Here is a 12,241-nt window from a genome sequence, read left to right on the forward strand (position 1 = left end):
AAAAGAACTAAGACAAAACGAAACAAGCAAGAAGAGAAATACAATTCAAGCACGGACTCAATGTAAGATGTATCGTTGCGGGGGGTGTTGCTAGTACTATAGGAGCACGCTACGAGTCGTTTTCGATATTCATTGCTTGCGTGGCCGCACCAAACTCCTCCTCATCTTTGTCGGTGTCCTCACTGTCGGAGATGATTTTTCTCTGCTTGGAATGCCTTTCTGGTCGCTCCTCCAGCTGCCTCTTCAGATCTCTGATGTGTGCCTTTTTGCTATTTATAAGTAGAATGAACTTTTTCAGCATTTCCGTCTCTTTTTGTTTGGATGCCGTCACGTATTTCTCGTACTCTTCGAGCATAACCTTTGTTTTCTGCTCAATATCTGGGGAAGGAGCCGGCGTTGCCTGCTGCTGGCCCAGATCAATGGCTCCATCCAGCAGCTGATAGCAGTTGGACACCTTCTTGAGCGGAATATCCAGGTATAGCGTCTCGTAGCCGGCGCATTTGTACAGTTTGAAGGCCTGTGGCTGCTCGTCCTCTTGGGATATCTCGTAGTCGAAACCGGTCAATCCCATGTGCGTGGTGAGGGCTTTCTTGCATTCGGCAAGGAATGCCTCGTACTCCAGGTCGAGATCATTGGCGGCACTGCGTATTTCCGTATATTTCAGACTGCCCCGATAATTTTGGTTGTTGAATGTGGACAGGAAGTGGAACTCGGCCTCGTCGTCCAGCCAGTTGCAGCGGGCGTAGATGAAGGGCTTTACATCCACTTGGCTGTGGGACAGTTGGGTGCGTTGAAGCAGCTTAACAACGAAACATGTCATTATTTGTTTTACTATTATTATTCTAATCTTGTTTCACAATGTTTTGTAAACAATTCTTTTACTGTTCGCTACCAAACAGCTGCAGTGTTGCCAGAGTTTGAGAGTCACCATAAGCTAGATTGAAGAAAAAATAAGTAGAATAAGCTAAAAATTAAAAAAAGCTTAAAAACAAGATAACCATAAAAACACATAAACGTAATGGCTAAGTGTATTTTATTCATACTTATTTTTGAATTTTTTAAATTAACGGCATGATTTTATCCACTTCACTATGCTATGGCCGAGTGAACAGCAATGTACAAAGTGCTGCAGCCTTTTGCTCCTCTGTTTTTGAGGACTTTCTAACAAAAAATACCTTTTCTAGTTTGTGTCATGCTTGCATTGGACGCAATATGTTTCATGAACATAATTATTAAATGAAATTTTAAATAAGCTAGATTTCAAGCTATAAGTTTTAAAGCTATTTAATTTGAAAATAAGAAAAATCTAGCTTAAAATAAACTAAAATGGCAACACTGAACAGCTGATGCTTGTATGACTTTTCCAGCACTCTGATTCAAGTACTGCACATCACTGAAAATTCTCTCTTTCTGTATAAAGTCAGGGGGAGAAATTAAATTCAACCACTTAAAACGCGCTAATTTTTCCGCTTCTAGTTTACGTTTTATTGTTTGAATTGATCGAAAGGACAACATGATTCTTGACAATGTTGTGGAGTTTGCCAGCTACTGGTGGTTCCGTTACCTCATGGTGTGTATGGGCATTGTGTATTCAAGAAGCGTATTCCAAGAGCTAATTGGTTGTCGGTATCTTTCGTGTCGTTAATTGGCTTCATGTTTTTTAATTTCCTCAGGTTACTGAGCTATATATGGTGGAGAAATGGGAACGTGTAACGATACGTAAGTATTGGGACAAAGAATCTCTCTTTATTAGCCAAGGAATTGTCCAATTCGTCACACATTTAGTGCGAATTTTCAGGCTTATCACGACCGACGCCTTCTCAATTATTGCTCTCATTCACAGACGTGCTCTTTATGGTGCTCTTCTGCGTATTCTGGTACTTCAACTATTCGGTGCTGCTCTCTCTGGCCGGACTAATCTCACCCAACACACTTATTGCGGATATCTTACCCGGCGCGCATCAAGGACAAGGTGTCAAGGTCATATAACTGAAGCGGAGCCACCACTGAGTCACACCGTGTGTTTACTTCTGGTTTTCCAATAATTGAATATCTGCGTATCTGTAATTGTGCCGTGCCTCTCCACGCGCCAGCTTTATCTAATCCACATTCACATCCACATGCACTCCACAAGGCGTTTGCTTACACATCAATCACATCACAACCCAGCCGGATAAGGTGGAGTTCCTGTATATGTTAATCGTTTGTGGATCTGCAGCCTGAATGGCAGCCACTGGCAGCCCATCACTGTTTAAGGTAGCCTTAGTTTATACGTACTCCGTAATCCTTACGCGCTCGAGTGTTGGATGCGAAATAATAGTTAGGGAATAAATCTGAATATGATGAATATAATGGGCCTTTACTTTTGAATTCTTTTCGTGTTTTTATTTGTATAATTTTGAAAGAGGTACTCCCTTGTTTATGCCGACTTGGTTAACTTGTACAATCGAATTGAAGTGTTTTCCATTTTTTTAATTACGTTTACGCGCTAAAAAAATTATTCTGCTGCTTCTATTTATCCGTACTTTAAACGTTACTTTGCAGTTCAATGCCCTAAATGTTACAATTCATTACAAAAATATATATGTAGATAGCCTATGGGGGGGTTTATGCGTATTAAATATTGTAGGATTGGGGCGTTGTGTGTATAGAAAAGTTTGGGGGTGCAGTGTTTTGTTATTCGAGTGGAGACTGCACACGAATATATCCAAATCAGAAATGCCAAATGCATTCGGATGCAGATGGTAGTAAAAGTTATATATATATATATATACATATATATATATATATAGTATAGTTATAGTGATAGTGATAGTGATAGCTATTTTGTGGTGGATTTTTGGGACTTGGGACTATTACAATTATTCTTACAATCTAAACTGCCGAACAGAGCCGAACTGTCGACTGAGCGATCGATCCTCTATTTATCTCCATCCATGCATTGGCCTGGCTTTAAACTTACTACATATTCAATTTAAGAAAAAAAACTTACTTAGAGTTTGCAAAGGAGCAGCATGCGGTCGTCACACGCTCCACAGGCTCTCCGTTTCGTAGATTACAATATTAAACTCCGCCATAGATTAATGGCCCTGCTCTGTATAACTAACTGTACAATCGGGTTGGTTGGCTTGCTATCCGCCAGTTATCTAGCCAGATAATACACTCCTGCTCGCGACTCGACTTGTAGAGTGCCCAGGACTGGGGCCAGTCTTCTCACTCAGGCCACGGTTCTATTCAGGGACACATTGACGGTCACTGATAGTTAGGACGTGGGTGACGTACCATCCAGCAGCACCGATCCCATTTCCTCGTTCTGCTCCACGTACACCAGTCGAGGATCCTCGCCGAATTCCAAACGCCCGTACCGTGCCAGCAACGGCGACTTGTTGTTGACCTGCGGCGACGACGACTTGCTGTTGACCTGCGGTGCCCTTGGCCACTTGCGCTTGGGCTTCGTGTGCGTCAGCATGTGCGACTTGAGGTTCGTCGACTGAGCAAAGCACTTGGAGCAGCCGTCGATGGGACAATGGTAGGGTCGATCCCCAGTGTGTATCCTGACATGGGTGCGCAGATTGAAGTCGAGAGAGAAACGTTTTCCGCAACCCTCAAAAGTGCACTCGAATGGCTTCTCGCCAGTGTGAACCAGCTGGTGGCGCTTTAGTTTGGAGCTCTCCACGAAACTCTTGCCGCAAACATTGCACACGTGCCCGCGTGGACCGTGCGTATGCATATGCTTCCGCATGGCTGAGTGATTCCTGAACTCCTTATTGCAGCCGCGATGGGTGCACCGAAACTTTGGCTCCTCGTCCTCCTCGGCAGCGGCCCCGGCAACGGCAGCCGTCTGATTGCTGGCGGCGGCGACTTGGTTGGCCAGACTGGCTGCTGTTTTGGTCACGGTGGTGGCTCGCGGGCGCGCCAAATTGCTGGTAGCCACCAACGGCGGCGGCGCCGCATTTAATCCTACTGCAGGAACAGACGCGCTGCTTATTTGCCTTTTTGCCGCCTTGGCCTGGGCACCTGTGGTGCTTTTCAGCCGCACATTGGTACTGCTGTTCTGTAGCACCAGCTTCGGGAGCGACAGTTGGGCTGCTGTTGGGCAACGGTGTGTCTTCGCGCTGCCTGTCATCGCCTGAGGTGGTGGGGCTGCAGCTGGAGCTGGTATCAACTCCACGTTGTGCGGCATGTTCTCGATGAGTTCAATTGAGCCGTATGCCTCATCCAGATGATTATCCGCGTAGATGAACTGCTCGCTCAGCGGCTGGCTGTCCTCCTCGCCCTTGACATCGCCCATAAATGCATTGACAACCTCTTCCACATCCGTCACCGCAGATGCGCTAAAGGGATCCGGCAGGATAACGTATTCGTTGCCGATGCCATCGCTGAGGACATCGTGGTGCATGTTGTTGCTGATTATGTGCTCATCGATTATGAGCTTTGGCATATTGGAGGAGGAGGCTTCAGTGCTGGTAGATGAGGACACCACGGGGTGGACCACCGACACGTGCGGATCGTCCAGGTCCTCCTCCTCCTCTTCCTCGTCCTCAGAGTTGAGGGACGACCAGAGCGTTACGTTGAACTCATCCTGGGTGATGCGAATGGGGACCTTGGTCTGTTTCCAGCGCTTTGTGGCGGCGTTTGCCCTGCGCTCCACTCGACTGCTGTTGCCAAAGAGCTTTAGGTCCTTAAAGTCCTGGGCATTGGAGCTGTTTGAATCCTCCGCGGTTTTCATGTAAAAGTCGCTCTCCAGCTGCTCCTCCTTGATGTTGGTGGCCTCGAGGGTGGTCAACACTTCCGAGGCTATTTCAAAGGCATTCGTCATGGCCGGTACTACGTCCAAATCCTCGTCCACATCCTCCTCGTCGCCATCGCAGGAGGACGACATTCGCATAGCGTCCTCATCAATATAGTCCTCATCCTCGCTGGTCTGCTGCATTATAATTGGCGGTGGCACGGCATCTGCCTCGGCTACGGCCCCTGAGGTAAACCTACCCAGACGATCAACCGCCGGGTAGTATTCGTAGACATCGCCCGAGATGAAGAACTCTCCGGTGTCCACAACAATATTCGTCTCATCCTCATAGTCGTCGATAATCTCCTCGATGAGGAAGCTCTCGCTGCCGCCGCCCGCAGGCTGCAGCACGCTGGTGTACGGTTCGTGATCGACTATAGCATTTGGGGGCTGCTGCAAGACCTGTGTGAAATACAACGACGATGCATTCGTGCTGTGGCCAGACGAGGAGGATGAGGTCATTGGCAGGGGCACTGCCGCCGCTGCTAACGAAAGATTCTTCACAATGGGAGCCCGGAGCTGGTGCTGATGCTGCAGTTGGAGTTGGGGCTGAAAGTTGCCGCCACCGACGCCGACGCTGTGATGATGACTTGTCATCGTTGTTCTGTTCCGTCTTTCTTGGGCCTTCTGTGTGTGTGTATATATTGCACGGTGCGGTGCGTGTGTGTTGGCGCGCGTCTGTGTGTGCGCGGTTTGGTGGCCACTGCGAATTGGCAATTAGTACTTCGCAATTTTCTAGTGTCTATTCGTAGAATATAAAAAACATACCCGTTCGATTGCGTAGCAGGCTGGCTGGGCTTCTTTTTGTCGGTATTTGTATTTTCCCTCCTCTACGACTTCCCTATTGTCATTAGTGCTGCGTGGGGCTGCGCGACGGCAGCAGCAGACGTCGCTTGGCTTTGTTGCTCTTCACGACCTCCACGCTGTTGCCTGGCACTTAATTATTGCACAAATAGGATCCGGCTGGCTCAATTGTTTGGCAACAATGTAAATATTTTGAATTTTGCCGGTAAATATGGCGGAATTGTATTTTCCAAAAACTTTCTCTTGCGTACACTTTTTGTTGGTGTTGGTAGACAGCGGTCCGACACCCTCGAATGCAACCCTGTGCGCTGTTTGTGTATTTTGTGTATATGCGCCTGTGCACATATTCAAAGTCGAAAATATATAGAAAATAGTATAGATGATGCACTCTGCCGGTAGGTTTATATTTGCTTCGCGAATTTTTTTTATAGAATAGAATCAATCAGTCCATGGAAAAATACTTTATTTATTCATTATGAATATTTGCATTCTGACTATCGATAACGATGTATTCTATTGGCAGGGCTGCCACACTAATTTAAATCCACATTTCAAAATAAACTTATAAAATCATTTTATAGTAAGTATAGTAGATCAGACCCAGACCCACTATGCGCTCAAACAAATTTTTTAAGAAGTAAAACTTCTGGCAAATAAACTAGTTTTAGTTTGGAATCAACGAACGGTTCATGCTGCTCCTTAATTGTCTCAGCAGAGTTTATAAAATCAGACTTATTAAATCGCACCGCCTTGGGGACACTGCCAGCTCCGGGTATATGCAGCACTTTTGTTTGGCTGGGTGTCTGCACAATTGACCTGCTACAAAGCACCGGCACGCGCTCGAACTCCTTGCTTACTTCCAGGCCGTAATGCCCGCACTGCTGTTTCAAATGCGTTGGCGAGTCGATTAGCATCACACGCAACAAGTAAGAGCCCGGGACATCGAACTGCTTGTTATAGGCATGCGTAAACATTTGAAGAACCCGTCTAGAAGTAGAGATGAAAGGAAAAACGTCAGCATCTAAAGAAAAGCACTCATATTTTACATTACCGTCTCATCGTCTGTAACTTCGTGGCGGCCAAGGCACAGAGTATGTGGGGCAGTTTGGGCAATCCCATTAGGACGCGGTAAAGATTCCCTTGATGATAGAAAAGGCTCATCTGAAAGCAGATCTTAAACGTTGGATCCTGGCGAACATGGTCCGGCAGGGTAAGGGCCCGCTCCATGGATTCCGGGCAGCCCAAATTGAACACTTGATACACAGACTCGATGAAACACCGTCGTTGAATATCACGAATTGTATGACGGCTTTTCGATTCATCTTCGTCAAGAGTCTTATAGCAGCGGAGCACTCCAGTAAGACAATCCTGGAGATGTTGGTCGCATATCTTTGCATCGAACAGTTCAATTGGTTCGTCACACAGACGGTATCTGCTGTAGGCCAGAAACATCACAATTGGCTCCAGGAGCTTTGCAGTCTGTTGGGCATCAAACATCTGGATGACAATCTCGCGGCGCACGGCACGCAGGCGATCGAAAATGAAATCATATGCCATGCGGTAGGGCATTCGGTTATCCATTACAATTCTGCAAGGGGCAGGTGAGCAACAGGACAGGCTTATCCTTATGTTAAAATCCAAAATACTTACTCTTTTAGGAGATACTCAACAGTCCGAGTCAAACATTCCATCGTGCGCATATCCTCGCCCTTGGGCATTTTGACGTCAGCGGCAGAGCGGGTGAATTCTTTGACCAGGATCCCGGGCACGTTTTTTTGTCCATTCTTGAGCTCAAAAAAGTGAAGCATTCTCTCGCGCACCCGCCTGGGAGCAACATGAATAGTTAATATTAACCTATTGGAACCTAGAACTTACATTTTTATCTCGGCATTGGGGCAGAATTCATTACAGGTGCCTTGGATCTTGGCCATTTGTAGGAAATCACACTTTTCTAAGGGGCTCCTCATTACTTTAAATTTATTATAAAATTATTAAGACCTGTTTTCTTAATTTAAAATCTTAAAAGAAAATAGGATTAAAATCAACAAATCGAAACTAGAATGCCGATAACTTTATAAACAGCTGACTGGGATACAATTGTCAGAGACAAGAAACAAAATCTAATATGTAAATAAATATTAATTTCTCTCCAAATTCACACACTATGTACGCGCGTACCTTTCGAAAATTAACACAATACTATTGCGATGCTTGGAAACTTCTTAGTGCTCGCTTTAAACAAGCTACGGCCACAGAATTAGTCCAGAGGCGGAATTCTTGGAAGAGCTTGGTAACCCTGCCAGTATTTGTTGTTGCGCGCTCCGTTGCTTGGAAAGTGGCCATGGCGAGTGAGGAAAAGCCGAAAAAGAAACGGACCCAAAGCAAGGAAAAGTACGTTACCACCCTGGAGGCAAAAGCACCACACTACCTAAATTCACTCAAGGTGAGATGGGAGCAGCTGCACGAGATACCCGGCCTCTTCGCGTACCAACTGGAGAAGACCCGCCAAAGTCGTGTACTGCCGGGAAAGTACCAGTTCTACACCGAGGTAAGTGGAAGCCCACAAATAAACAAAAAATTCAGTTACATCGTCCCTTGATATAGCTCAATCCAGATCGCACACTGAAGCGCCGCATCCCTCAGACCATTGAGAACCTCAATCCCACGTTCAAGCCAAAGCAGTTCAACTTCAACAAGGTCGACGCCCTGGAGGTGATGTTGACCATCGACGACGTTGACAATACCGACGTCCAGATGATAATCAACAGGAGCCCCCTTACTAGGTTCCACACTGTCGTCTGTCCCGACGTGAAGAACAATCTGGTGCAAAAAATCACTGCTCATTCGCTGAAATTTTGCATCAGCTTCATGCGGGGACTAGACGACAGTGACATTCGCATGGGCTACAACAGTCCTGGGGCTTTGGCCTCCGTGAATCACCTGCACTTCCACCTGCTGTACCTGCCCAGAGATCTGTACATAAACAACGTGGAACTGCAAGAGCTGGCCGGTGGGTATGTGTATCGTTTGAGCCAGTCGATGCCTACCGAGGCGATCTGTGTGGTCTTCGAGGCCAATGACGACGAGGTCGAGGTGCAGGAGAAGGTTAACAACCTGCAAAAGCTTGCCAATTGGATGTGTGGACAGAATATACCCCACAATCTGTTCATTACCCAGGATCGACGACCTGGCAAGCGGGGCAGTGTGCAAGTATTTGTCTTTGCGCGATCCCACTACTGTGTCAACAAGGATTTGGCTGACTTTAATGTGGGATTCTGTGAATTGGCTGGATACATTCCCGTGGGAAGTAAGTTCCCATATTGTAATCCATCAAAAACTATTAGTACAGTGCATTTTTCCATCGGCAGATTCAGAAAAATTGGATAATCTCACAGAACCGCTGGTTATAAAAAGAATTCGTGAGGTCACCGGCACAGCCCCGCAGGCGTTATACACTCGAATGAAGCAGATAGTGGACGGAGAAGATCAGTCGATTTGGGATCAGCCTTTAACGTTGTAAAAAGAATACACATAAAGGCCAAGAGGCTATTTATTTACACTAAATCTGCTAAATCACACGGCAGCTGCGGCGAATCCTTTGCCCATCGTTGCTTTGCTAATCACTTTCCGGTTCGGTGCGATGCTATAATCTACCTGGGAGTCCCCGTTCTGCCGCCTTACTAGCTCCGTCAGCTGCGGCAGGCCATCCCTGGCTATGCTCTCCCTTATCGCCTCAAAGAAGGCCATGTAGTGATGCAGATTGTGGCTGTAAAAGGTAAGAGAGTAATCATTGGCCTTGCCATCGAATAAAGAATTCTAGATTTCACTTACACCATCAGTAGAATGGGGCCCAGCAGCTCGTTGGTCTTGTACAGATGATGGACGTAGGCACGCGTGTGCTTCTGACAGCTTAGGCAGACGCAATTTTTTAGCAGAGGCGAGAAATCCTCCTTTATAGCATCGTCCGTGATGTCAAGAAAGGGGACGTGCACGACTTCATCCTGGACAAAGGTAAACGTCAAGGCCTTAAAGTTGACTGCGGCACAATAGGCGTAGGAAGTGTCGAACAGATCCATGCCCAGGCCGATAAGCTCCAGCGTGGTCAAAGGTGTATAGGCACCCGGAACCATTCGCGGCTTTTCCTCCTCCAGCTGCCCAACACAATGCTCGACAATGGGCAGCAGCTTGGAAGCGTCCAGTATGGTTGCAGACAAGCCATTCGTGTGGAATCCCTCGAAGACGTAGCCGCCATAGCTGCCTGATGGCTGTTCGAGGGCATGTTTGATGGACTGCGTCCGCGCAAAGGTGTTGTAGCCGCCCACAATGGGGGCCAGCAGGGTAGAGTCCACTTTGCTCTTGTGCTCGTAAATGTAGTGCATGAACTTCTCGGTGCGATCCACGGATTTCTGAACGCGTTTCTTGGCGCTCTCTGCATTGGTGTCGGCATCGCAGAGCCCCTGGTAGATGTCTGGCCTGAGGCTAGCCACCATTTCCATGTATCGCTTGGGCGAAAGCGACTCCTTGCCACGGCGCGTGAACAGCGGCTGTATGTCCCGGTCGTTGCCACCCGCCGGCGTCGTCTCGCAAGGATCCCGTAGGAGCAGCACATTCAAATGTCCTGGAAATCCAATGTAATCACTCAGTCCCCTATCTGCACTGTTAAACTGGGCCAGTGCCTCCGACATATGGTCGATAGTCGACAGGGTCAGCTCCAACAGCTGTGGCGTCTCCGTCACATGGCTCTCAAAAACGTCGGCGGACAAATACGGAATGCTGCCGCCTTTTGTTGTCTGCATAAGCAGCGGTGTCCGCTGCCCTGGTGCTCCATCCTTTATGTGCAGCCGGCCCAGACGACCACTGTTCTTGGTGAGGCTCTCTATCACGAATTTCATGCCGGTTCCCCTCTATTTGGAATATCTTTAGAATAAAATTCCATTTGGATTTATCGATCAAATATACGCACGACTTATCGCGGTCTTATTTATTCCGTCTGACCCTCAGACCGATGCAAATTCGATTCCTCAAATTTTGCTGTTCGGTCTAATGTTACAAACTAACTAGAACCCTCAGCGCTAAACACATATTTTTATCCGATTTATTAATTGATTTTCTACCATATTGGCACAGTAAAAAGACTCCTTTTTATAAGATTGTTTATAAAATTAGGTTTAAACAAAGAAGGGTCACAAAAATATGCCATTTTTTACATGGCAACTACACGGTAACTACATATTTGCTACAGATCAACAACATATTTACGGAGTATGGACATTTGTATACCCTATTTCTTGTACTTAATGTTAAAATTCTGTTTTCCAAGCTTCTTTGAAACGTAATTAAGAATGTATTTTTCACAGATTCAAATTTTTTTATATATTCATGCATTTGATTAAATGACTGTATATACATCGTAATATATATTTCGTTGAGATAGCTTTTAAACCAAGACTGATTAGTTTCAGCATTCATTGCTGCCGGAGATGACAAAAATCTCTTTAAATATATAATATTCGTCTCCCAATACAAAAACAAGCCCGCAGTTTTTCAAATTAACTAATATAACCGCAGCAAGGAATAAATACAGTAAAATAATGTCAATAATAAATTTAGGAAACTAATAAAGCAAAAACTTTGATCAAAACAGTGTAACTTTATTTTCGCTTTCCTACGAGCGTTTTGCTAGTTTTTGGGGCCTCTCATCTGCTCGCCGCTGCGCTCCTCTTCTGTTCGCCCCATTTTATGTTGTATGCGCAGCGTACTTGATGGGAATTGTTGTCATTCATTGTTTTTGCTGTTTTTCAGTTATGGATATTCGGGCCCGCTCGCACTTGTTCTGAGCATATGCATATACACAATATGTATTGCACATGTGCATATGAAGACAATACATACATATGTTGTCGTTTTCCTCAATTTGTGTGTGTTTCTGTTCCGTTCCGTTCTGTTCGCGTCGTTCATTGATTTCCTAATTAAGTTTATAATTAAAATTAATTGAAAAATTACTCTCACACACACATGCATATGCGCATGTATGTACATATGTGCAGACCAATCTATGTAAATTGCCCTGTTGCCGCCGTGTTGTAACAACAAAAATTTGTGTGAGAATTTCTATTAACGACGAAATTTTTGCAGCGCTTTTGAATTTGAAAACGAAATTGTGCCAAAAAAGCACTGTAGAGGTAATTGTTAGAACAATAATGCAGAGGCTGTTTAATTGATGATTTCCTTGCGCTGGCTATATTTAAAAAAATTAACAGCGATATGTATCTTTTAAACAAAAGTCATAGGGCAACTAACTATAGCCCATGCGCCCTTTTCTGTATCCATAATACAACTATAAAAATTCCTGGCACAAGACACTGAAATAGCCATAAATTGTGGCTTAAGTATTATTCCTTGGCCACTTCTGTTGGATAGGCGGAGGAGGTGGCGGCGGCGCGAAAACATACGGTTCTAAGGTGGCCAGCTAGGGGGTTGCCAGAACCTTCGCTGTTCGTGGCCTTGAGATCGCAGGCAGAGTCATTGCTACCTGTTTGGCTTTGCTGGGCAATCTGAATGTCTTTAATGTCTGGAGTATCGTAAAAAATTGTAAACCTATTCCGTGCACTTGGACAGACAATAAAATTTCGCATTTATACGCTTTCC

The 12,241-nt window shown here is 45.7% G+C and overlaps 6 protein-coding genes across 7 annotated transcripts; 2 read left to right on the forward strand and 4 right to left on the reverse strand.

Moving 5' to 3' along the window:
• Window positions 1-62: 62 nt before the first annotated feature.
• On the reverse strand, window positions 63-826 carry LOC6599776. 2 transcript variants are annotated; one of them, XM_026991532.1, is made up of 2 exons: window positions 359-826; window positions 118-269 (listed from the first exon to the last, which is right to left on the reverse strand). In XM_026991532.1, the coding sequence occupies exons 1-2, from the start codon at window positions 818-820 to the stop codon at window positions 180-182; spliced, it is 552 nt and encodes a 183-aa protein (XP_026847333.1). In that variant the 5' UTR covers window positions 821-826; the 3' UTR covers window positions 118-179. The 2 variants fall into 2 exon arrangements, with proteins under 2 accessions (XP_002024863.1, XP_026847333.1); XM_002024827.2 differs by having other exon boundaries at window positions 63-826.
• Window positions 827-1,476: 650 nt separating this feature from the next.
• Window positions 1,477-2,370, forward strand: LOC113566332. The gene is made up of 3 exons (XM_026991542.1): window positions 1,477-1,570; window positions 1,674-1,719; window positions 1,844-2,370. The coding sequence occupies exons 1-3, from the start codon at window positions 1,514-1,516 to the stop codon at window positions 1,987-1,989; spliced, it is 249 nt and encodes an 82-aa protein (XP_026847343.1). The 5' UTR covers window positions 1,477-1,513; the 3' UTR covers window positions 1,990-2,370.
• A 427-nt stretch (window positions 2,371-2,797) lies between these two features.
• LOC6599774 (polycomb protein PHO) lies at window positions 2,798-5,882 on the reverse strand. The gene is made up of 2 exons (XM_002024825.2): window positions 5,558-5,882; window positions 2,798-5,492 (listed from the first exon to the last, which is right to left on the reverse strand). The coding sequence occupies exon 2, from the start codon at window positions 5,384-5,386 to the stop codon at window positions 3,263-3,265; it is 2,124 nt and encodes a 707-aa protein (XP_002024861.1). The 5' UTR covers window positions 5,387-5,492; window positions 5,558-5,882; the 3' UTR covers window positions 2,798-3,262.
• A 190-nt stretch (window positions 5,883-6,072) lies between these two features.
• LOC6599773 (SAC3 domain-containing protein 1) lies at window positions 6,073-7,578 on the reverse strand. Its single transcript, XM_026991538.1, has 4 exons — window positions 7,469-7,578; window positions 7,244-7,417; window positions 6,645-7,181; window positions 6,073-6,580 (listed from the first exon to the last, which is right to left on the reverse strand). The coding sequence occupies exons 1-4, from the start codon at window positions 7,558-7,560 to the stop codon at window positions 6,211-6,213; spliced, it is 1,173 nt and encodes a 390-aa protein (XP_026847339.1). The 5' UTR covers window positions 7,561-7,578; the 3' UTR covers window positions 6,073-6,210.
• Window positions 7,579-7,787: 209 nt separating this feature from the next.
• On the forward strand, window positions 7,788-9,157 carry LOC6599840 (GDP-D-glucose phosphorylase 1). The gene is made up of 3 exons (XM_002024823.2): window positions 7,788-8,141; window positions 8,198-8,900; window positions 8,962-9,157. Exons 1-3 carry the CDS (start codon window positions 7,935-7,937, stop codon window positions 9,111-9,113), a joined length of 1,062 nt encoding a protein of 353 aa, XP_002024859.1. The 5' UTR covers window positions 7,788-7,934; the 3' UTR covers window positions 9,114-9,157.
• On the reverse strand, window positions 9,120-10,513 carry LOC6599839 (queuine tRNA-ribosyltransferase accessory subunit 2). The gene is made up of 2 exons (XM_002024822.2): window positions 9,425-10,513; window positions 9,120-9,359 (listed from the first exon to the last, which is right to left on the reverse strand). Exons 1-2 carry the CDS (start codon window positions 10,483-10,485, stop codon window positions 9,167-9,169), a joined length of 1,254 nt encoding a protein of 417 aa, XP_002024858.1. The 5' UTR covers window positions 10,486-10,513; the 3' UTR covers window positions 9,120-9,166.
• Between the last annotated feature and the right edge of the window lie 1,728 nt (window positions 10,514-12,241).

Source organism: Drosophila persimilis, unplaced genomic scaffold (genome assembly GCF_003286085.1).
Source record: "Drosophila persimilis strain 14011-0111.01,24,50 unplaced genomic scaffold, DperRS2 tig00000676-arrow-arrow-pilon, whole genome shotgun sequence".
In the NCBI taxonomy this organism is placed as follows: Eukaryota; Metazoa; Arthropoda; class Insecta; order Diptera; family Drosophilidae; genus Drosophila; species Drosophila persimilis.